Source organism: Danio aesculapii, chromosome 8, assembly GCF_903798145.1.
Source record: "Danio aesculapii chromosome 8, fDanAes4.1, whole genome shotgun sequence".
Classification (NCBI taxonomy): domain Eukaryota; kingdom Metazoa; phylum Chordata; class Actinopteri; order Cypriniformes; family Danionidae; genus Danio; species Danio aesculapii.
Genome location: NC_079442.1, coordinates 43,135,563 through 43,159,922, shown reverse-complemented (window position 1 = coordinate 43,159,922; position 24,360 = coordinate 43,135,563). Strand labels below are relative to the sequence as shown.

The window sequence follows — 24,360 nt, the reverse complement described above, 5'->3', positions numbered from 1 at the left end:
GCCATGTGATTGGCTGATTAGAAATTTGTGTTAACAAGCAGTTGGACAGGTGTACCTAATAAAGTGGCCGGTGAGTGTATATGTGCATACAAATTATTTGTTTCTTTAATTTTTTTGATGCTACTCACAAAAGCACCTAATTGTACCTGCAAAATGTCTTCGTAATGTGAATTTTTATCTTTGTCACCTAAAAAATCTAGCGAAGAATTTTTATCTTTGCCCATTTTAGCCTACTTTATTTTTATTTTGTCACCTTTTAAGGCTTTGTTTTTAAAATAAGGCAATGAGTTTGGCTGTACTACCCAGACAACTTGCAGAATAGTAAAACCAGCATCACAAAGAATCGTGATAAAAATTGTGAATCATGCTTTTCCTGAAAAAAATTGTTATATATTTTTTGCATATCGCCCACCCGTACTAAGAATAGATCAAACACATTTATGAAAGCTACTTTGGGCCTTAGCATGTGCCATTTGTTCTGCTCTTTAATTCGAGTCCATTTTTTTACGCCCTCAAAAGCTTCAGCACAAATAACATGTCATCACAGTGAGTACTGGAGTCCCTTAAATATGATCCCATCTCTTTTGACCTTCGCCCTCTCGATTGACGTGAACGAGTTGTTTGGAACCATAAATACCGGTGCAAAACTGCAAGGAGTTGTTTTTTCTGCCAAGGTGTGATCTTGTTCAACGCCTTGAAAAAAAAAAAAAAAAAAAAAAGAGTTGTTTTCTCAAGGTGTTGGACATTTCTGTTTCTTGGAATCACACATTTCCGTTATGCCACTAGTCCATCTCTGTTTTTTTTTTCCTCTCTTTGTGAGAGTGTTTATACCATCTGGACGCCTCCTCCCCGTTCAGAGTGTTTGGTGTGATAAGCTGAACAGCCCACACTGAAACACACTCGGTGAGAGCCGCCGAGCGCCTCTTTCCCATCCATCAGCTTCCACGAGCACCGTGAGCGATAGCAGACCCCACAGTCTCACCGGGGAGCACAGAAGAGAAATCAATTCCCCATAAGCCCCTGCGATTAGGCTGTGAAGGCAAATGGAAGTGGGTTGAGAGGAGAGATGAATGGAGTGGACTGAGCGAAGGGGAAACAAATCGCACTTTCAAAGGGTCAGAGAGGCAGCAATCAAGCACGTGTGGATGTAAACAGGTGTCTTTTTTCTATGTCGAAATGAGGAAAACTGACATGATCTTAGATGCTGCTATTAAGTATGTGTTAAAAATGACACTGGTTCTGAATCGAGATATACGAGTAGAATTAAGTATGGAGATCAGTCTCAAATATAATACATTTGCATAATAAAATTCATGCATCCATAACACAATTCACATTTACGAAATCCAATTTCTAAATTTAAAAACACAATTTGAGAATTCACAATTAAAAATATTTATGTTTAATTCACACATTGGATTTGTCTATTTTAAAATTGTGTTTTGAATTTCGGAATTAGATTTGTGTTTTTTTTTTTATCGTGTTTTGAATTTCCGATTTGGATTTGTGTATTTTCAAATCATGTTTTGAACTTACAAATTGGATTTGTGTATTTTCGAATCGTGTTTTAAATTTACAAATTAGATTAGTGTACTTTTGAATCATGTTTTGAATTTATAAATTGGAGTTTTGTATTTTCGAATCGTGTTTCAAATTTACAAATTGGATTTGTGTATTTTCAAATCGTCTTTTAAATTTACAAATTAGACTTTTGAATCGTGTTTTGAATTTATAAATTGGATTTTTGTATTTTTGAATCGTGTTTTGAATTTACGAACTGGATTTGTGTATTTTCGATTCATGTTTTGGATTTACAATATGAATTTGTGTATTTTCGAATCATGTTTCAAATTTACGAACTGAATTTGTGTATTTTTAATCGTGTTTTTAATTTACAAATTGGATTTGTGTATTTTCGAATCGTGTTTTAAATTTACAAATTACATTAGTGTACTTTTGAATCATGTTTTGAATTTATAAATTGGATTTTTGTATTTTTGAATCAGGTTTTGAATTTACGAACTGGATTTGTGTATTTTGTGTATTTTCGAATCGTGTTTCAAATTTACGAACTGGATTTGTGTGTTTTCGAATCATGTTGAATTTACGCACTGGATTTGTGCATTTTCAAATTGTGTTATGAATTTACGTTTTGGATTTGTGTATTTTCGATTGTGTTTTGAACTTACGTATTGGATTTTGTACATTTTTGAGACTGATCTGGCTCCATAAATAAGTATGTAGAATAAGATTTTTCTTCATAAGTACAAATAAACAGGCAATAGCTTAATGATAAGCAGGTAATAAGCCAGTGGTTACTGGAAATTGTTACTTAAAACAATTGTTACTTGTATAGCAAATTTATGTGTACATTTTTAAATTTAAAGCTATTATTAATATTAATTGGCAATTAAAAACTAGTTGAATACATAACGAAGTGAATTTTTTTCATATTAAATATAAATTAAGCAATATAATATTATTTAAATAATGTTAAATGATTGAAGAAATATATAATAAATGTAATTATTTAATATAATATTAATAATAATTAGGAACAAATTATGATTTTGTTAAAAAATGTTTTAATGTAAAATGTTTTAATTTGGAACAAAAATGACAGTCGGGGTCTGGGGATTGACTTTATTGTATCAGATATATGTCACTTTACTCAGCTTATTGGTCAATATTTATTAAAATCATGCCACATTCTTAAGCTCAAAAACTCCGAATTTGCTCAGACTAAACGCAAGCTTACCTTTGTCAAAACTCAAGTGCAACAGGTATCTGGTGAGAGACAAATAGAGTGGATTGAGCGACAGGGAACTAAATCACACTTTCAGTGAGTTAGAGACGCAGCAATCACACACGTGTGGATGCAAACAGGTGTTTTTTTTTCTATGTCGGAATGAGGAAAACTGACATAATCTTAGATGCTAATAAGTAGTCATGTGTGAATAATGACACTGGTTCTGAATCGATGTTAACAGTTCGCCTTCACTGGCTAACATGTTACGCAACGTATAATTAATCATGTTATTGAGTATATTTAGTAATCCTCGAGGCTGTTATTGAAAATGCTTGACAGCCATTACTTATTTTAATAAAGCATGAAGTTGTTTATGGAAATGAAATGTTGGTGTTTAATATTGTAACTGATAGACCAAAATAATGCCATCTAAAACTTTTTTTTTTTAACACTAAGAATATTGGTCCATTGGTTAATGTTTGTTCATTTTAGTAAATCCATTAACTAACATTAATACACCATTATTTTAAATTGTTCAAAAAGATGCCATTACTTTGGTCTATCAATTACAATTTTATACACCAATACATGCTTGTTAACAGTTATTAGCCAATATCTTAATAATAATGAGCCAATGGTTAATGATGGAAATTGTTACTTAAACTGTTACTTAAAGCACCAAAAAATGTCACAATTTAAAATAATGATCCAGTAGTTAATATTTGCTTAATGGATTTACTAAAACGAACAAACATTAACTAATGGACCAGTATTTTTTAAAGTATTACATTTGTTTAATGCTTTTATTAACAATTGTTTTAAGTAACATAGTGACATATCTGATGCAATAAAGTCACTCCCAATACCCTGACTGTCTTTTTTACTGCAAATTAAAACCTTTAAAAAAAACTTTTTTTACCTACTTATTATATTGCTTTATGTAACACTTTACTTTAAGTAACATTTGTTTTAAGTAACAGTTCCCATTATTAGTATGACCGAAGTATGACCTTATTCTACATCTCTAATCCGATACTCAATACCTAAACCCAACTACTAAAATTAATAACTATTGTTGGGTTGTAAAGTTGGGTCTTGAGCAGGGTCTTGGGTCTTGAGCAGGATTGAGTTTGGTCTTGAGCAGGATTAAGCATGTAGAATAAGCTCATTCTTTATAATTTCTAATAAACAGTTAATATCCTAGGTAAAAGTTAATAGAAAGCGTTAATAGTGTGAAATTTGACTTAGACCAAGTGTTACCGTTTATTGAGCTAAAATCTTAGTTTGTTAATAGACAAAATTGTACCTTAAAATAGTGACCCATTTTTAGATGCACATTTTCACTTTTATAATGAAAAGGTCTAGACTTCTTGGGTTTCTTGGTTATATATCACAATTATATGACCGTGTAGATTTACACCAATATGCCAGAATGCTTGGACTGCATGCCTAATAAGCTGTAGGTCCTCTATGTTCTGGCGAAGCAGCACTGACCGCTGAAGCATGGACTCTATAAAACCTCTGAAGATGCCCTGTGGGATCTGGCACAGAGACATTAGCGGCAAGTTCTTGTGAGGTTTGGATCAAACTTGCTGGTCTAGCACATCCTGCAAATGCTCAGTTGGGTACAGATTTGGATTTCCCGCGTTCCTGAAAATGTGTGATATGTACAGCTTTAAACGTAGGGGTGAGGGGTGAACTTAGTCTAAAACGATGCTTATGTTTTTGTTTAGTCTGGCAAATTTATCCAATTCTATTCAATTCATGTTTATTTATATAGCGCTTGTTACAATGTAGATTGTGTCAAAGCAGCTTAACATAGTTCTAGTAAAGTCCAGATTTCAGAGTTGAAGTTCAGTTTAGTTTAGTTCAGTGTGGTTTAAATTTCACTGCTGAAAGTTCTAGCACTGTAGAGCAAATCCACCTCAGCGCAACTCCACAAGTCCCGATCCATGCAATTCAGTGGTGACAGTGGCGAGGAAACAAAACTTCATCAATGGTGAAGGGGAAGAAAACCTAGAGAGAAACTAGTCTCTGTTGGGCACGACTTATTCTTCTGGCCAAGCTTCCTTGTGGAGCTGCAGTCTAGGCCCTGGAGGCTGGAGAAGCTGAACGTCCATTGTGGAGAAGCTGCAGGGCTGTTTAGGGCACTGGCGGGAGGTCATTCTGGCCCACAGGATCAGTGCGGGGAATTGCTGTCACGGTGGTCTTTCAGGAATCAGTCTTATGCTTTCCAATCCTCCATGATGACCACAGCATCAGTTCGGGATACAGCCTGGTCCAGGATTATGGATACCTTGGGATCATCTCTTCAAAGGTCTTTGATCGCAGCAATGGCACTGCATATTCCCTAGGGATACATATATATACATACATACATACATACATACATACATTTTTATATATACCTATATTTATACATGCATACAAACATTATATATTATGTATGTGTATATGTGTATATATATATATATATATATATATATATATATATATATATATATATATATATATATATATATACACACACACACGTATACAGTGTATGTATGTATATATATGTAAACACAGACTGATCACATGCCTGATATATACACTTACCTGGGCAAGCTGGCTTTATGCAACAGGCCCCAGCTGTCATTAATTCTCAAAGTAAACAATGGATGTACATACAGCCATCCACGAGACTCATTGAACCAGACAACCTTTACTGCTCCAAGGTCCAGTTCCCAGGGTTATGTGTCTATTGTAGATGCTTTTGATCGTGAACGGGGTCATCATAAGCACTATGATGGCTCTTTGACTGTGCAGTCTCGTACACAGTAATGCAGCAGAGTTCAGTGCACTGTGTGTTGTGACACATTTCTCTTTTAACCATCATAACACTGATGTGGGACTTGTGCCACAGTAGACTTTCTGTTCGCTTGGACTAAACAGGATAGCCTTCATTGCCTTCATGCATCAGTGAATCTTGGATGCTCAACACGCTTTTGTCAGTTTGCTGTTGGTTCCTCTCAGAGCACTGTTGGTGAACTCTCACCACCGCTGACCGTTTCCATTTCAGAGATCCTTTGACCCAGTTGTCTTGACATAAGTTGGCCCTTGTCAAAGGCACTGTGTGCGTATGTTATTTATATACAGTTGAAGTCAGATTAATGGCCCTCCTGTTAAATTTAAATTCTTACATATTATTTCCCCCATTTCTGTTAAACAGAAGATTTTTTCAACGCATTTTTAAACATACAATGGTTAATAGCTCATTTCTAATAACTGATTTCTTTTATCATTGCCATGATGACAGTACATATTTTACTAGTTTTTTTTAAATACTAGCATTCAACTAAAAGTGTAATTTTAAAGGCTCACCTAGGTTAATTCGGTTTGCTAGGCAAGTTATTGTAGAACAGTTGTAAACATAGAATTGCTTGAGGGGGCTAATAATATTGACCTTTATAATTTTCTTTGAAATAATAACCACTTTTATTATAGCCTAAATAAAACAGTGATGACGTTCTCCAGAACAAAATAATAATATCAGAAAATAGTTTTACCTTATAAATATATAGTTGAAGGCAAAATCTCTAGCTTAAAATTAAATATTTTCAGATATTTTATAAAGTGCTGTGTCATTTCCCAAGTTTGTTGCTGTTTTCCCCAATTCGTTTTAATAACTAATTACTAATAGCTTACTAACTACTTAATAGCTAATTTAAAAAAAAATAATAACTTTGTTTGTCTTTGCCATGCTTACTACATAATATTTTACTAGCTGTTTTGCAAGATACTAGAATACTAGAACTTCAGAATTCAGCTAAGGGCTGATTAAGGGCTAATTAAACTAGGGTAATTAGGTTAGATAATCTAGTTAGGTTAATTAGGCAAGTAATTGGCCAAGAGCAATTTTGTTTTGTAGCCAATCAAAAAAAAAAAAAGCTCAATGGAATTAGAGGAATATTTTGAATAAAATTGACCTAAACAGTTTTAAAAACTTTTTTTATGAACATTTTTATTTATTTTGTTTGTTTTTATTTATTTATTCATTCATCCATTCATTTTCTTTTCGGCTTAGTCCCTTTAATAATCTGTGGTCGCCACAGCGGAATGAACTGCTAACTTATCAAACATATGGTTTACACAGCAGATGCCCTTCCAGGAGCAACCCATCACTGGGAAATATACACACTCATTCACACGCATACACTACGGACAATTTAGCTTACCCAATTCACCTATAGTGAATGTTTTTGAACCAGCGACCTTCTTGCTGTGAGGCGATCATGCTACCCACTGCGCCACTGTGCTGCCCTATTTATTTTTTTTATTTTTAATTTAACTTACAGTCAAACTAAAAGAAATAAGACTTATTCCAGAGGAAAAATAAATAATTAAATATAATAATTATTTACTGGCAATAAAGCAACGTTAAAAGAATAGTTGACCGTGAAATTAATATTATAGCATAATATGCTTTTCTCTTTCGGCCTTCTAGCTACTTCTGCTTTTTTTATTTCAGACAAACACAGAGTAGTTATGTTAAATAATATCCCTGAAAATATCCCAGCATTTTAATGACAGTGAATAGAGTTTTAAAGTGCATCTTTCATAAAAGTAATCCATTCGACACCAGTAGATTGAATGAATAATAACTTTCGAAATATTGTTTACATCCTTCCCTTACACATCATTCAACTGCCATTCTTGTTCATAGTTTAGTCACATGCCATTTAAACTACTGTAATTCTCTTCTGTTTGGCCTCGCTAATAATAACCTTCATAAATTACAACTGGTACAAAAAGCTGCAACCTGTATTATCACAAACACCCCCTCTATCTGTCACACCACACATATTCTAAAACAGCTTCATTGGCTTCCTATCTATTTCAGAATTAATTATAAAATACTCCTTCTCACTCTTAAAGCCATCCACAAAGTTGCTCCTCCATACTTTACTAATCTTATTCATATCGCCACACTTTCTTGAACACTCAGATCTTCTTCTTCCATTCACCTCACTGTTCCCCCTGTTCGCCTTGTCACCATAGGTAGCAGAGCCTTCAGGCATTCGGCTCCACAGCTTTGGAATTCACTTCCTCCTGATCTCTGTAATCTAAACTCTCTTTTACAATTTAAATCTGAAGTGAACAGCCCACTCTCTTTAACTCAGCTGCACTTTTAAAAAATTGTATTGTATTGACTTTTATATTGTGTTTTTATTTGAACTGACTGTCCTTGCTGTCTTGAACGGTGACATTGAGTGTCAAGAAAGGTACCTTTAAATAAAATGCATTATTATTATTATTCATTATTATTATTATTATTATTAATATTATTATTATTATTATTATTATTATTATTATTATTGTTGTTGTTATTGTTATTGTTATTGTTATTGTTATTGTTATTATTATTATTATTATTATTATTATTATTATTATTATTGTTGTTATTATTATTATTATTATTATTATTATTATTATTAATAATAATATTATTATATTAAAATTCTTTTTCAGAAAATGACAAAAGTTTTAATTTCTGTGATGCACACAGCAATATTTATATTAAATTTTTCTGGTGGCACTTTCCAATAAGGTTTTATTAGTTAATGGTAGTTAATGGGTTTACTAACATGATCAATCCCTGAACAGTACATTCATTACAGTATTCATTCATTTTAGTTAATTAAATAAAATACAGTTGTTAATTTTTAGTCAGTGGTTAAAAGAGTACTAAAAAAAATCATACTCAAGTAAAAGTACCATTACTTGCCTAAAAATGAAGTGCAAGTAAAGTAAAAGTATCTGTTGTATATATTACTCAGAGTAAAAAGTAGACATTTCAAAGTACTCAATAGTAGTGAGTAGTATTACGCTGTAAAAAGCTAATGCATTTACATGTAACTAGTGTGTGTGTGTAAACGTAACATTCTGTAGTGCATTTAGTTATTGGCCAGCAGGCACACAACATCATAAGACGTTAATATTAGGTTAGATTTAGGTTGTGATGTCAGGTGACCAAAATTCAATGTCTAGCCAGCGTCGTTATTTTGATGTCCAATAATGACGCCAAATGACGTTGAAATTTGGTTTATTTTAGATTGTGTTGTAAAGTGACCAAAATCCAACATCTTCTTGACGTCAAATACTGACATTTATTCGTCTGGTATGGCAACTAAAAACAAACATCTGATAGACATCATAGTGGTAACGTCCACACAATGTCAATGTCAAGTTGTAACATCATTAGACATTGATATTTGGTTGGTTTTTGGTTGGACGTTGGACATTGATGTTGGCCTGACGTTGAGTTCTGATGTCAACCCGATTGTCATTTCCAAACAAAATGCAATGTCCCCACGACGTTGGCATACAACGTCAATGTAATGTCATTTTGACGTCTTGTGCCTGCTGGGTGTTTAAGGCCATTTCGGTCATCATCCAGTAAACATCAGTCATCTTCTCATCAGTGATATGCATCTAAACAGTCTCTGGGTCAATGCATGTAAAGATTTTGGACAACTTCTTGGACTCAACTACTTTTAATACTTCCAAACAGTTGGCTGCAATTATAATGCTTAATGTCTTGAGGTAGTTCATTATGATGCGATTTGCCTTCTATGTGAGATATGATTGGACAGGAATCACAGGACTGATTTTTCTAATCCCCATAGACAGGAAATAATAAAGTAGTGACTGCAGGTTGAAGAAAAGTAGTGGAGTAAAAGTACCGATACTGCACTAAAAATGTACTCAAGTGAGAGGATGCTCACTTCGGTTAATTTTGCCAACCGATATCCGCCGCTCATTAACCGAATATTAACGGTTAACTAGTCAGATTAATATTAAATTATTATTTAATTTTAAAATTAACTGAGGTGTCTATTTTGTATCTGACACATTAAATATTGCATTTTAAAATACTGATTTAATTTAACAACTGCATTTAGAACAACAGCACATCTTCAAGCACCTGCAGTGTTTCCAACAACATAGAAAAACAGAATAAACTAAATAAAAAGAATCAAATAAATAGTCCTCCCTAGATATTTTTCACTTAAATGACAAGTTTAGATTACAAAACCAAAACACTGACTGAATCCTTTTTAAGAACCGACATAGGCAGTTTGTTCAATCATATTTATTTATATATAGCAGGCTACCTCAAATCGATCGCTCCACGTAAAATATGCATTTAATCAACGGAAACCCCCCTGCTTTCATTTGATTAAAGAATGAAAAAGACATGACTGACATAACATGCTTTTTCCCTTCAGAGTTGACTTTTTTTAACTGCCAGTGCACAGCGCGCAACAGTAAAAATGAGAGGCATGCAGGGCGCCACAAAACGCTTGCGGCTGTTAGTAAACCATTCAAAAGATGCCCCTCTCAATGCAAAAAGCATGTTTGCTGTGATCGGCCCCTTATGCTGCCAAACTTAAAAAAAAAAAAAAAAAAAAAAAAAAAATATATATATATATATATATATATATATATATATATATATATATATATATATATATATATATATATATTTTTTTTTTTTTTTTTTAAACATTAAACTAATAACATTAATTGGTTAAAAACGCACCCTTTAGGTTAACGGTTAATCGTTATTATGGGCATGCCTAGTTCATGTTAGTAAATACATTAACTTACATTAACTGAACCAATGAAACCTTACTGTAAAGTATGACTAATATTCTTTAATTTAGTCAGAATCATTCAGAACAACTTTTATATTATTTATTTTTTGGGTTTCATAGAAGTGAGACTGCAAAAGAAGTGAATTTATGCTAATATTCAAACCCCACAGCAGCGACTCACTCCATTAGTTGAACCCATTATGATGCAACTCTTACGTAACGTTGCCCAGATCATTCATTATTAAGCCCTTGTTTTATAAAATCTCGTCTTTGCTTTATTCATGGCGACGATGGGTTTCCATTTCCTTTCTGATCGCTCAGACTCCACTTCTCTGCGCCTTCACAGACCTGTCACATTTTCTCCATCAATATCTATCAGCACTCTAGTCAATACAGCCGCTTTGGAAAGCCATTCTTATTCCGCTCAAAGGCCGAACGTGAGCTTATCGGAGAAATCCCTCTCTTTCTCTCGAGGAGCTAAGCACCAGACCTCCTTTTTCCTTTTACCTTCTCCCTCCGCATTCAGTCGAATGTAATTACACACACGTTAGTGGTCTATGATGTTAATTCGGTGAAACAGGTGTGGGGAGAATTCAACAATAGCCGCGATCTTAGCTCAGGGCCAGAGTGCTTCTTTAAACAATGATCTCCATACATGGGTTACAAAAGCTAATCCCAATGCAGCACTTTGCACAATTTTCCTGCAAATGAACATAAACCCCCCCCTGTGTTTTCTTCTGTACACCCACAGAGGACGTTCACGTGCACTTTCAGAAGTGTGAGGTGGAGTATCTGCAGTTTGCTTTCCGCTGGATGAATAATCTGCTGATGAGGGAGCTGCCGCTGCGCTGTACCATCCGCCTGTGGGACACCTACCAGGTACTGCTGAACCCAAAAAACAGTCAGCAGATTAGAATCGAGACATGTCAGAAAGTTCTTTATGATTTTTTTTTGGTCTTTGACTTTTATGTGGTCAGTTTTGACGTGAAGTGTGTTGATCAAGAGCATCAGTGGAGGTAGTTTTTGGATCAACTGATGCTTTTGGACCTCCAACCTTTTGGTTACCAGCCAAGAAGCAGAACTGCTAGTAGGGGTGTACGTATTTGTGCTGAGAATTAGGTTTTCAGTTCAGTTACTTCAGTGCATTTCATAATTATTTTTTTAGAAAATGTGCTGATTTCACAACACAACTGGAGCAAGAGTGTAAAACCTTTTTTTAAATATTTATATAATATATATCTGAGTTTACCTTCTCCTTTTTTTAGGAAAAAAATTACTTTACCAGCCAATTATTATTTATTTAACGTATATAAAATAATAATAATAATAATAATAATAATAATAATAATAATAATAATAATAATAATAATAATAATTTAATACATTTGATTATTTTTTTCTTTCAAAGTATTTATTTTTCTTTTATATTATATTATATTCATGCAATCATTCATGCATTTTTCTTCGGCTTAGTCCCTTTATTAATCTGGGGTTGCCACAGTGGAATGACCCGCCAACTTATCCATCATATGTTTTGCACAGCGGATGCCCTTTCAGCTGCAACCCAGTACTGGGAAACACCCATACATACTTATTCACACACATTTATACACTACGACCAATTGAGCTTATTTAATTCACCTATACCGCATCTCTTTTGGAACACATGGAGAATATGCAAACTCCACACAGAAATGCCAACTGACCCAGTCGGGACTCTAACCAGCGACCTTCTTGCTGTGAGGCGACAGTGCTAACCACTGAGCCACCGTGTCACCTATTATATTTATTCATTTTCTTTTCAGCTTAATCCCTTTATTAATCTGGGGTTGCCCCAGCGGAATGAACCGACAACTTATCCAGCATATGTTTTATACAGCGGATGCCTTTCCAGCTGCAACCCATAACTGGAAAACACTCATATATTCTCATTCACACACACATACACTACGCACAATTTAGCTCACCCAATTCACCTACAGCGCATCTCTTTAGACTGTGGGGGAAACCGAAGCACCCGGAGGAAACCCACACCAACACAGGGAGAACATGCAAACTCCACACAGAAATGCCAACTGACCCAGCCGAGGCTTGAACCAGCGACCTTCTTGCTGTGAGGCGATCGTGCTACCCATATTATTATACCCAATAATATAGGCTGGCTGCCTATATTATTATTAAATTATTATATTAAATTATTATATTAAATTATATTATGTTATATTATATTATATTATATTATATTATGTTAACATATTTATATTACTTATTTTATATTATTTTATTTTATATTATACTGTTTTGTATTGATATTGAATTATTTAATGCTAAATTATATATTTCAAAAGTACAAATTACTTTATTTTGTTTATTGCTTTAGTGCCCATTTACTGTACATGTTTAATATTTACTTGGTAATACTTCGTTACAAACCTTATGTGAATATAGATCATAGTAAATTAATATCAATAATATTAAGAGTAGTAGTATTTTAATATTATTATTAGTAGTATTTGTTATAAATTCTAATTTGTAGTCATTCATTTATTCATTTTCCTTCAGCTTAGTCTCTGTTTCAGTGGTGGCCACAGCGGAATAAACTGCCTACTATTCCGGCATATGTTTTATGCAGCGGATGCCCTTCCACCCACAACCCAGCACTGAGAATCACCCACACAAACTCATACACTACGGCCAATTTAGTTAATTTAATTCACCTGTTGCGCATGTCTTTGGACTTTTGGGGGAAATCGGAGTACCCGGAGGAAACCTGTGCGAACACGTGGAGAACATGCAAACTCCACACAGAAATTCCAACTGGCTCAGCCAGGACTCAAATCAGCAGCTTTTATACTGTGAGGTGACAACACTAATCACTAAGCCACCGTGCTGCCTCTAATTTGTAGTTTTTGTTTATATTTAAAGTTACATTCAGGTATGTGTTGTGCAATAGCTTTTGATTAAAAAAATCTTACATTTAAATCTTAAATCTTTAAGTTATACATTCACAGTTATCCCTGTGGTAAAAAATTTGTTATTAATTAATTATTGAATATTTAATACTTAATTTATTTCAAGATTTGTACTTATTCTTTGTATAAAAGTACTTTAGTATAAGTTTTTAGGACCAATTTGATACATAATTGATAAATGATTCACTGAGATTGTCTATTTTTAAAGTAGAATTTAGATATTTTGTTAAAATTTGGTATACTTGAGTTGTTAAGGACTGATTCTTAAATTTCTTCTAAATATGTCTTTTTATATAAGCAGTCACCCCTGTCTGACCTCTTGTCATAGGGTTTACAGTACGTTTGCAGTCCTCCATGAATGATAGCTGATCTCCAAATCATTCTTTTAAACGCTTCAGAGGTTATGGGTGTCCCGTCCTTGAAGACCATATACTCCTCATCCATTTTTGCCATTTTAACAAGAAAAAATAGGTGCGAGCTCGTCATATTCCTGTCATTCATTAATATTCTTTTGAAGAGTTCCCTTCTGCTGATTTCCTTTCGTGTCCCGTCTGCGTGTCCTCTCACAGATTTTCTTTTGATAAATCTCCTTGCTCATTTCTTCGTCCTTTACATCTGCCTGCGTCTATCTGCCGCTCATGCATGGCGTTTTGACGTGGAGCCGTTCTCTCAAGGTGGGTTTTACTGGATAAAGGGGGAATAGCTGTCAGGTGACAAGTGCAATCTAGGAAAGCGAATGGTGAGCGGTGAACTATTATGCACACATGCATTTCAGTTGTGTCTCTTCAGCACTGTTGCCAAACATTTTTGAATGTTGAATAGTCATTTTGGATCTCAACCATATAAAGTTGAAGTATTTTTCCGATTTTTCCTATTTTTTTTTTTTTTTTTTTTTATTAATTAATTAATTTATTTATTTATTTATTTTTTTTTTATTTATTTATTTAATGGAGAACATTTTTTCAACACATTTCTAAAAATAACATTTTAATAAGTAATTTCTAATAACTGATTTCTTTTATCTATGCTATGATGATGGTACATAATATTTTACTGGATATTTTTCTAAATACTCAGCTTAAAGTGCAAATTTAAGGCTTAATAATTAGTCAAGTTAGGGTAATTATGCAAGTCAATATATAATGTTGGTTTGTTCTGTAGAGAATCAAAACAATATTGCTTTAGATGGCTAATAAAATTTAAAAATGGTTTTAAAAGAATTGACTGCTTTTATTCCGGCCAAAATCAAACAAAGAAAAAATCCTCCAGAAGAAAAAATGTTATAGGAAATAATGTGAATATTTCCTTAATCTGTTGCTAAATATTTGAAAAAGAATAAATATTGCACAGGAGGACTAAAAAAAAAATTGTATAAGCAACTGTACCCTCAACTGTATGTGCAGCCATGGTTTGTTAATCATCGGGTTTTGTTGGCAGCTAGCTCTCTGTAACTCTGCAACCACATGCGAAACATTGCTGTCAGAAGTGGTGTTAGTGAGAACAGCAGGGGGTGCCCAACCTGTGGTCTGTGTGGGTCCTAATGCCCCAGTATAGTGAAGGGGACTCTATACTGCTCAGTGAGCGCTGTCTTTTGGATGAGATGTTAAACCACGGTCCTGACTCTCTGTGGTCGATAAAACTCCCAGGATGTTCTTCGAAAAAGAGTAAGGATTTAACCCTGGCATCCTGGCCAAATTTACCCACTGGCCTCCATCAAGCATGGCCTCCTAACCATCCCCATATCATAATTGGCTTCATCACTCTGTCTCCTCTCCACCAATCAGCTGGTGTGTGGTCTGGCGCAATATGGCTGTCATCGCGTCATCCAGGTGAATGCTGCACACTGGTGGTGGATGAGGAGATTCCCCCCCAATGTGTAAAGCACTTGGAGTGTCCAGAAAAGCGCTATAAAAATATAAGGAAATATTATTATTATTTAATATAATGAAAATTTTGTCTCGTGAAATAAGATATTTCTTACTGGCCTTGCCTATTATCACAACGCAACTCTTATAATACAATACTGATGTCATTGGCATATTATGTGACTTTTAGTTGTAATTTTTAGTCAGGGGGCAACAAGAGAAGTGATGTAAATCTTCAATATCATTGATTTTTACATACAACAAGTCGAAATGCAAAGCAAGAAAGAAGAAAACAAAAATGGATATAGAAAGAAATCCACACTGGAAAAACAGCTACATGTAAACATGTCATTGCTTGTGTAATATATGTAATATTTCAGTAATTATATATTTAACAGCTTTGTTAAGCAAAAAATTGGGAAATACATAAACATATTGAAATAATCTGAAAGTTATGTTACTCATTCATTCATTCATTCATTCATTCATTCATTCATTCATTCATTCATTCATTCATTCATTTTCCTTCAGTTTAGTCCCTTATTTAATAACATAAATAATTATGCAGTATTATTCTTTATTTGTTATTTATTTAGTTTTATTTAAAACCTGTGTTGTAATTTATACCCAAAAATATTTATACTGGTATAAATCTTGGCAATTACCTATGCTCTAAAAAAGTGGGGTTGTTGTAACCCAATGTCGGGTCAAATATGGACAAAGCACTCATTGGGCAATTGTTTTTAATTGAATTGAAAATATACTTTCTACATCAATGGTTGGGTTTGTCAATCTTTGACCAAGGATTACAACAAGTGGATGTAAAAAAACGAAACAAATTAAAAACATTTTTTGAATAAGCTCATAAATTCATGCTTCTTCACAGAGAGACCTGACGATTCATAAGATTTGTCAGTAAATGAACAGTTTTCTTCACTTACAACTGATGCAGACAGATTTCTCCCCATGGATTTTTTTCAATATGCCTTGAACATTTTCCTTGTGGAAAAAAAATATTATGGTACAGCATTTAGTTTAAGCAACCACTTTTATCTATCACCACTTGTAAGCTCTGTCAGTAGCTTTGGTCTGCTAAAAGCCTAAAAACATCGTGGCTTATGTGGAGAGAACAAAGAAAGTCGCAAAAAAAAAGACTAGTGTAGATCTAAAGTGCCGTTTACGTTAGTGTGTTTTCGTTATAGAATGGAAATGCTTGTCATCCAGATCAACAATTTATCTCAGTCCACGCTATACTGCCTAAAACGCATGATACGTGACCATTCACACACTGGCCTTACACATAGTTTGCCAAGGGACTTGAAAAAACAGGGTAAACAAGGATAAATCGTAGTCCAGGGGACATGTCAGAGAGGGATTGTGGATAGCTTGTGGAGTTTAAGCTGGTCTATACCAGCATTTCTCAATCCCGGTCCTTGCACCCCACTACTCTGCACATTTGACACATTTCTCTTTTTTTTTCAGTTTCAGTTTGAAGGGAGCATATGTTACATTCAAATGGCTTTATAATGTGTGATATGTATGTATGTATTTATTTATTTACAGGGGTAAGCTTCTGTAGGAGGAAGACGATGCAGCCAGTGACATTGAAATTAAATCAAAGTTAGAAATAAATAGCTAAAAGTTAGAAATAAAAGTTTCTTGTGCTCAGGTAGAATGCAATGAACACTGAAAAAAAATATTTGTTGATTTACAAAATTTTTTAAAGGTAAGCAGTTACAAACAATTTATATGGGCTGAATTTAAACTAAATAAATTTAGTAATGTTCAACCTAATTTATTTGTTTAAAGTCAACCCATATAAGTTGTTTGCTAGCACTTACCTTAAAAGCATTTAGTAAATTCAGTGAATCGTTTTGTTCAGTGAAGGAGGAGGGAGTCTAAGGAGCAATACACACAGTCTAGGGACCATGTCAATCATAATAGTTCATGCATGGAGTTCTTCTAACGACCTGGTTATCGGAATCAGGAATGTTCTATAAGAGAGACATGCAAAATATGCAGAGCAGTGGGGCGCGAGGACCAGGATTAAGAACGTTGGCCTATACTGAAATAGAAAACCAGCATTTGCAGACTAAAATAGAATCTTTAGCCTTTTCTAAACCCTTTTTTCCAAAGGTTAGAAATGCTGGATTAGTGTGGACACCCGGCGTAACTGTAACAATACGCATGCATTTTAATACGTAAATGGCATCTGAGGTCTTTCGCAAAAATGTTAATCATCCATAGGCATCTTATTATCATAGGCATATTATTGGACAGGATAGTGGAGATTATAGACAGGAAGGTGTGGGGAGCAGATAGAGGGGAAGAATCAGCAAAGGATCTCAAGCTGGGAATCGATTTTGGGTCACCGTGAACACCTCAGTGCTATATATATTTGTGCACTTTAGCACGGATATTGGTGCCAATGTTGCCATTCTTAGGGGCTGATCACACTGAACACACTTAACCATTCTGAGAACACGCGGCACACTTTTTTGTTGACAAAAAAAAAGAAGTGCGCACCTCCATTTATATCTCTAGAATCAGCTGCGTATTGTGCGTAAGTGCTGATGTTGATATTGCAGTAATTAATAATATTGTGATATTTACGATTTGTGAAGTCATACAGCTCCGGATAACTCGAAACAGTGACTACTAGTCTTTTCTCCAATTTTAAAAATCATCGTAGTCGTCTTGACGAAACAAACACTGCTGCCAAATCAAACCAAACCTCTGCTTTCATTTGATTGTAGAATGAACAAGACGCAACTGATGTAGCTTGCTTTTTCCACTCAGAGTTGACTTTTTTTCAACTGCAGGCGCACAAAGTGCAACGGCAAAAACACAAGGCATGCAGGGTGCATAAGCAGCACGTAAAACGCTCACAGCCATTAGAAAACTACACTACCTGACAAAAGTCTTGTTGTTGATTGTGACAGTTACAAATAATAACTTGACTTCTAGTTGGAACGTTTGGAAAAATGGCAGAAGGTAGATTTTTTTTTTTCCCCATGAATCATCAACTGCATCCCAATCATCACAAATACTGCAGAACACCTATTGGAACCCTCATGGACCCAAGATTCTCTTAGAGATCAGTCAAGTTTAGTGAAGGAAAAATCATCATGGTTTGGGGTTACATTCAGTATGGGGGCGTACGAGAGATCTGCAGAGTGGATGTTGGGATTCTTCAGCAGGATAGCACTCCTGATTCTTCAGCCTCCACATCAATGTTCCTGAAAGCAAAGAATGTCAAGGTGCTCCAGGATTGGCCAGTCAGGTAACCAGATATGAACAGTATTGAGCATGTCTGGGGTAAGATGGAGGAGGAGGCATTGAAGATGAATCCAGAGAATCCTGATGAACTCTGGGAGTCCTGCAAGAACGATTTCTTTGATGTTCCAGATGACTTATTAACAAAGTAATTTGAGTCATTGAAGAGATGTATGGCTTCAGTCCTCCAAGCTCATGGGAGTTATACACATTATTAATTCTATTTCCACTACACCATGACTTCACATACTATTGTTACAACCGGCTCAAAATCGTAACATTAGAGAGACAATACGAGCCAGGTAAATTGAAAAGAGAAATGATTTATTACCAAAAAGCATAATTAACAAAAGTATTAAAAGCAATCAAAGTCAGTAAAAATGGTAGTATGTAGTGAAAAGCATGTGCATGGTACTGAACTGAGCTCATGATCCAAAACAAACTAAAATAAATCAAAAACGCCAGGCAGGGAGGTCCGGCTAATCGAGCTCTCCTCTCATGTCAAATGTTGGATTCTTTACAGGCACCACATAATGGGTCTCAGGTGAGATGACCCACCCAATCTGCTATCATGCAGGCTCTGCAAATCACAATACACAACCACAACAAACAGGTCCCACATGGGACCTAACACTATACTGTACATTATTTCTGTTATGTGACAGGACTTTTGTCTTGGCAAAGTCAGACCTTACTGTCCTAATTAAATAATTAAAATTCAAGGCAAGGCATATTTTATTTAGGTAAATTAAGCTAAATCTAGAGGCCTTTGCCTTTAAGCCACTTCTGATACCAAATAATCAACTAGAAGTCAAGTTATTATTTATTGTGCAGCACATATTTCAGGAAAAATATAATTGATATTGTATTTAAACCCAAAGGCAACATCTAAAAGTTTTTTGTGGCGGAAATTTGAAAAAGATGACGAGTATACTTTTAAGCGCTGCTTCACAAGGCCAGTTTTCCCTCTGCTCAGTTCTTTCTCAATTCCTGCTTTTATTATTTATTTCTTTTTTATTTCCTGGAGCATTTTGCACAGCAGGATCGAGGCCAGGGTCAGGGCAAGCAGTAAAGGTGCCGTTCACCCACCTCTCTGAGGAAGAGGAGGAAGTGTGTCATTGAGGCCAGTTTAACAAGCAGAGAGAAACACAGGCAGGCATGATGCATCTGTTTTCAAGGTTAAACTGCGCTTAAACTATCACTTGTAACCTGCCCTGCCTCCTTCACACATCGATGTATGCACATTTAATGATGGAATAATGAGAGAAATGCAGTGCATTTATTTGAAAAGAAGATTTTTATTACAGTTTTTTCTTTGCCTCAGATCAAATCCTTAGAAACCACATTCACAATGCATTTTACGTAACTTCAAATCAAATGACTGAATATTCAGTGGGATACAATGTAGTGTGCGACATGGCATAACCTAAAGCTGTTACGTTATGTAATGTTATGCTATGCTATGTTATATTATGTTACAAATGACAAATCCGTGGAAACGGCTGAAATCCTAGACATGAAACCACATTCACAGTGCATTTCACTTCCATAATGTGATGCATGTCAGAATACAGAATATTAGCATGATTTGATGTGATTCTGTTAAATTTTAATGAATATTATTAGAATGAATTTACTTTTACATTACATTGCATTACATTAACCAAACACAAAAAAAGATATATAGGAAATATGTGATAATAAAAAATATTGTAATAATATTATTTAAAAATATCTGAATATAAAAATAGATATTTGGATAATTATGGACTTTTTTATTTGTCCAAAAAGTTGTGAATTAGAAAGAGATTTAAACAGTTTCAAGTTGATATTAATAATTATGCAACATAATTTATGTAGTTTCTATGATTTATACTCTACATGGATAAATATTGTACATTCCCTTTATTTAATACAACATCATATTATATTTTACGTTACAATTCATTAATTATATATATTATTAATTATATATAATTGGCCTTTGCTGGTACATTTACGGAAATGTTTTATTAATGTACAATGTCCCTGTTGACTAAATAGATAAAATAAAAATAGATAAAGTATTATTATTATTATTATTGTTGTTGTTGTTGTTGTTGTTGTTGTTGTTGTTGTTTTTATGAAAATAATATAAATAAAATTATATAAATTAAATAATAATAATAATAATAATACCTATTATTATTATAATAATAATTAATATTATTACATCAATTGGAAAAATATATAAATAATAATAATAATAATTTATTATTATTATTATTATTAATATTATTATTATTAAATAAATTTAAAATGAATATATAAATAATAAAAAAAGAATTATTATAATAATAATTATTAATATTAATATAAATATTATGTATTTATATATTTTAAAATGTTTTTGTTTATTAGTCAACGGACATTGTACATAAATAAAACTAATTGTTGTTGTTGTAGTAGTAGTAGTAGTAATAATAATAATAATCATTATTATTATTATTATTATTATTATTATTATTATTAAAATAATAAAAATAAAATAATATTAATTAATAAATTGATAAAAATAATAATAATAATTGATGTTGTTGTTATTATTATTGGTATTATTAATTATTAAATCAATTAAAAATAAAATATAAATAATAATAATTATTATAATTATCATTGCTGTTGTTGTTGTAGTAATAATAATGATGATGATGATTATTATTATTATAAATTATTAAATCAATCGAAAATTAATATATAAATAATAATAATAGTTATTATTATTATTATTATTTATTTATTTATATTCTATTTTTATTTTTATTTTTCATTCGTCAACGGGGACATTGTATATTAATAAAACAATTTATTGTTATTATTGTTGTAGTAGTAGTAGTAGTAGTAGTAGTAGTAGTAGTAGTAATATTAATAATAATAATAATAATTATTATTATTATTATTTATATGAAAATAATACAAATAAAATAATATTAATTAATTAATATATTTATAAAAACTTATTATTATTATTATTATTATTATTATTAAATAAATTGAAAATTAATATATAAATACTAGTAATACAAATAATAATACTTATCATTATTATTATTATTATTATTTATATTATTATTATTATTTTTTATTTATTCATCAACAGGAACATTGTACATTAATAAAACAACTTATTAATAGTATTATTATTATTAAATATAGTTATTTACATAATATTATCAATATTATTATTATTATTATTATTAGTAGTAGTAGTAGTAGTAGTAGTATTGGTATTAGTAATTAATTTACTTGCTACTTACATGTTCTTGCTTGCACCAGGTTTTAGTTTTTTCACGTATAAGATGTTAAATTGTTTACTGTAAAGTTTTGACATCTCTCTATATCATCAGATCCCATAGATTCGCTCTAAATCGATGTATTTCGGAGAATCGTTTTAGAATAGATTTTTGTGGCATGATGAAAGTTCTGTGTGAACGCTAAAAGGTCATGTAAGATCTAAAGCAGCTGGATGCCGCATCGGCGAGGTGTGCCTATAAAGCAGAACTTAAGCTTATATCCATGGAGAACAGACTCGTGAATATTAACGAGCTTGCATGAGTGGGCGGTTTAGGATGTGTAGCAGCATCAGCACGATCCAATTAATATTCATGAGCTCAGTCATCACTTTTCATTACATCACAATAAATGCGTTCTGCTTTTTTTTCGTTTTACATTAAGATAACATGGACCGATGAAGCTTGCACACTAAAGAAAGCACAAAGGCTACAGTTTGATTCCGTGTTGCCATCTAGCATTAATTACACTCCTTTTTATTGTCATTTTGTATTAAACTAACCATTGTTAAAATGACACTTAGGGCTTTTCTGATAACGCCGAATAATATGCTCCTGATTAATTGTTAATGAATACATTCTTTTGGCGTTATTCAGCGAGCGGACACATGTTGCATGTTCAGCGGACCAGCGCTAGTTGATTAGATGAGTGGGTTTTGTGTTTCTGGAGCCTGAACTTCTCCTGGGCTGCTTTATCAGGTCGCTCCTGTAATTGCACGTTTGGCACAAAGACTCGCTCCTCGAGATCAATTAGAGGCGCACAAAGAGCTCAGACCAGAATGAAAGAGATGTGGGTGAAGGAAATGAAGAAGGAGAGAGAGAGCAAAAGAGCTGTGAAGACAAAAGGAAAGTCACGTTAATGTCTGACTGATGGTTTAAAGGATCTGCATCTCCTTCATTACTGAGGAGGAGCTCTTGGCCGCGTCCAATGCGTTTCTGCGAAAGGGAAAATTCATCACGAACGCTACTTGCTTCTGTTGCTTGGTCTTCAGTCCTCTTAATGCTTCCAATCAGTAGCTGGGTTTTCATAACCTACAGTGCTCAGCATATAAAAGAGTACACCTCCTTTTAACCCTTGTGTGCTGTTGGGGATGTTTTCACACACTATGGGGTGATGATTTAAAACATTTCTTACATTCATTATCCATTAATAATGAAACTTAAAAATTTGATAATTACTTTTGACTGCATATGCTAATTTTGAAGAAATTGGACTCAATTTTTCTTTAGGTGATGCCAAAAACACAGACTCCACATACAGTATGTCATAATTGTCAAAACTTCCTGTCTGCCATTTTGAATTTGTTCAGAAACATACTTTTTCAAATTCCTCCTAGGACATTTGTCCAATTTTCACCAAATTGGAGTCACATTATAATCAGGCCATGTTGACAAAAAGTTATCAATTTCATGTTATATATATATATATATATATATATATATATATATATATATATATATATATATATATATATATATATATATGTATATATATATATATATATATATATATATATATATATATATATATATATATATATATATATATATATATATTGTATATATATATATATATATATATATATATATATATATATATATATATATATATGTATGTATGTATGTATGTATGTATGTATGTATGTATGTATGTATGTATGTATATATATATATGTATATATATATATGTATATATATATATATATATATATATGTATGTATGTATATATATGTATATATATATACATATGTATATATATACATATGTATGTATGTATGTATGTATGTATATATATGTATGTATGTGTATATATATGTATGTATGTGTATATATATATGTGTGTATATATATATATATATATATATATATATATATATATATATATATATATATATATATATATATATATATATATATACACATACATACATATATATACACATACATACATATATATACACATACATACATATATATACACATACATACATATATATATATATATATATATATATATATATATATATATATATATATACACACATCAGCTTATATTAATATTGTTCATTTTTCTCTGTCATCCTGAGGCCACGGGGCGGTGGTAAGCCCCGGTGCGATGTCCCTTTCATCACTGCTTGCAGCTTTAATTCTTCTTCTTCTTCTTCTTCTTCTTCTTCTTCTTTTTCTTCTTCTTCTTCTTCTTCTTCTTCTTCTTCTTCTTCTTCTTCTTCTTCTTCTTCTTCTTCTTCTTCTTCTTCTTCTTCTTCTTCTTCTTAACTAAAAAATAATAATAATTGGCAGTGATCTTGGCAATGTCAAAATTTCTTGGTCTTTTCCTTGAGTCTTCTTCCCCCCACATAGAATTAAATTATTATTTTTTTACTTTTTATGCAGTTCATCTACTAGAATTTTTGTTACCTTTAAGAATAATAATACGTCCTCACACTTAAAGCCAGATACACTTCTGTACCAACACATCTCATAATTTTAAAACTAATAAACGGATGCACTTCTAAAATTGCTTC

At 32.7% G+C, this 24,360-nt stretch overlaps 1 protein-coding gene across 2 annotated transcripts in view; it reads left to right on the top strand.

Annotated features, from left to right (window-relative positions):
• tbc1d22b (TBC1 domain family, member 22B) overlaps positions 1-24,360 on the top strand; it is a 125,310-nt gene that overhangs the window by 76,515 nt on the left and 24,435 nt on the right. For both annotated transcript variants that reach the window (XM_056464028.1, XM_056464027.1), the window contains one exon: positions 11,144-11,271. In XM_056464028.1, coding sequence (XP_056320003.1) covers positions 11,144-11,271 — 128 coding nt within the window. The remainder of the gene's footprint in view (positions 1-11,143; positions 11,272-24,360) is intronic.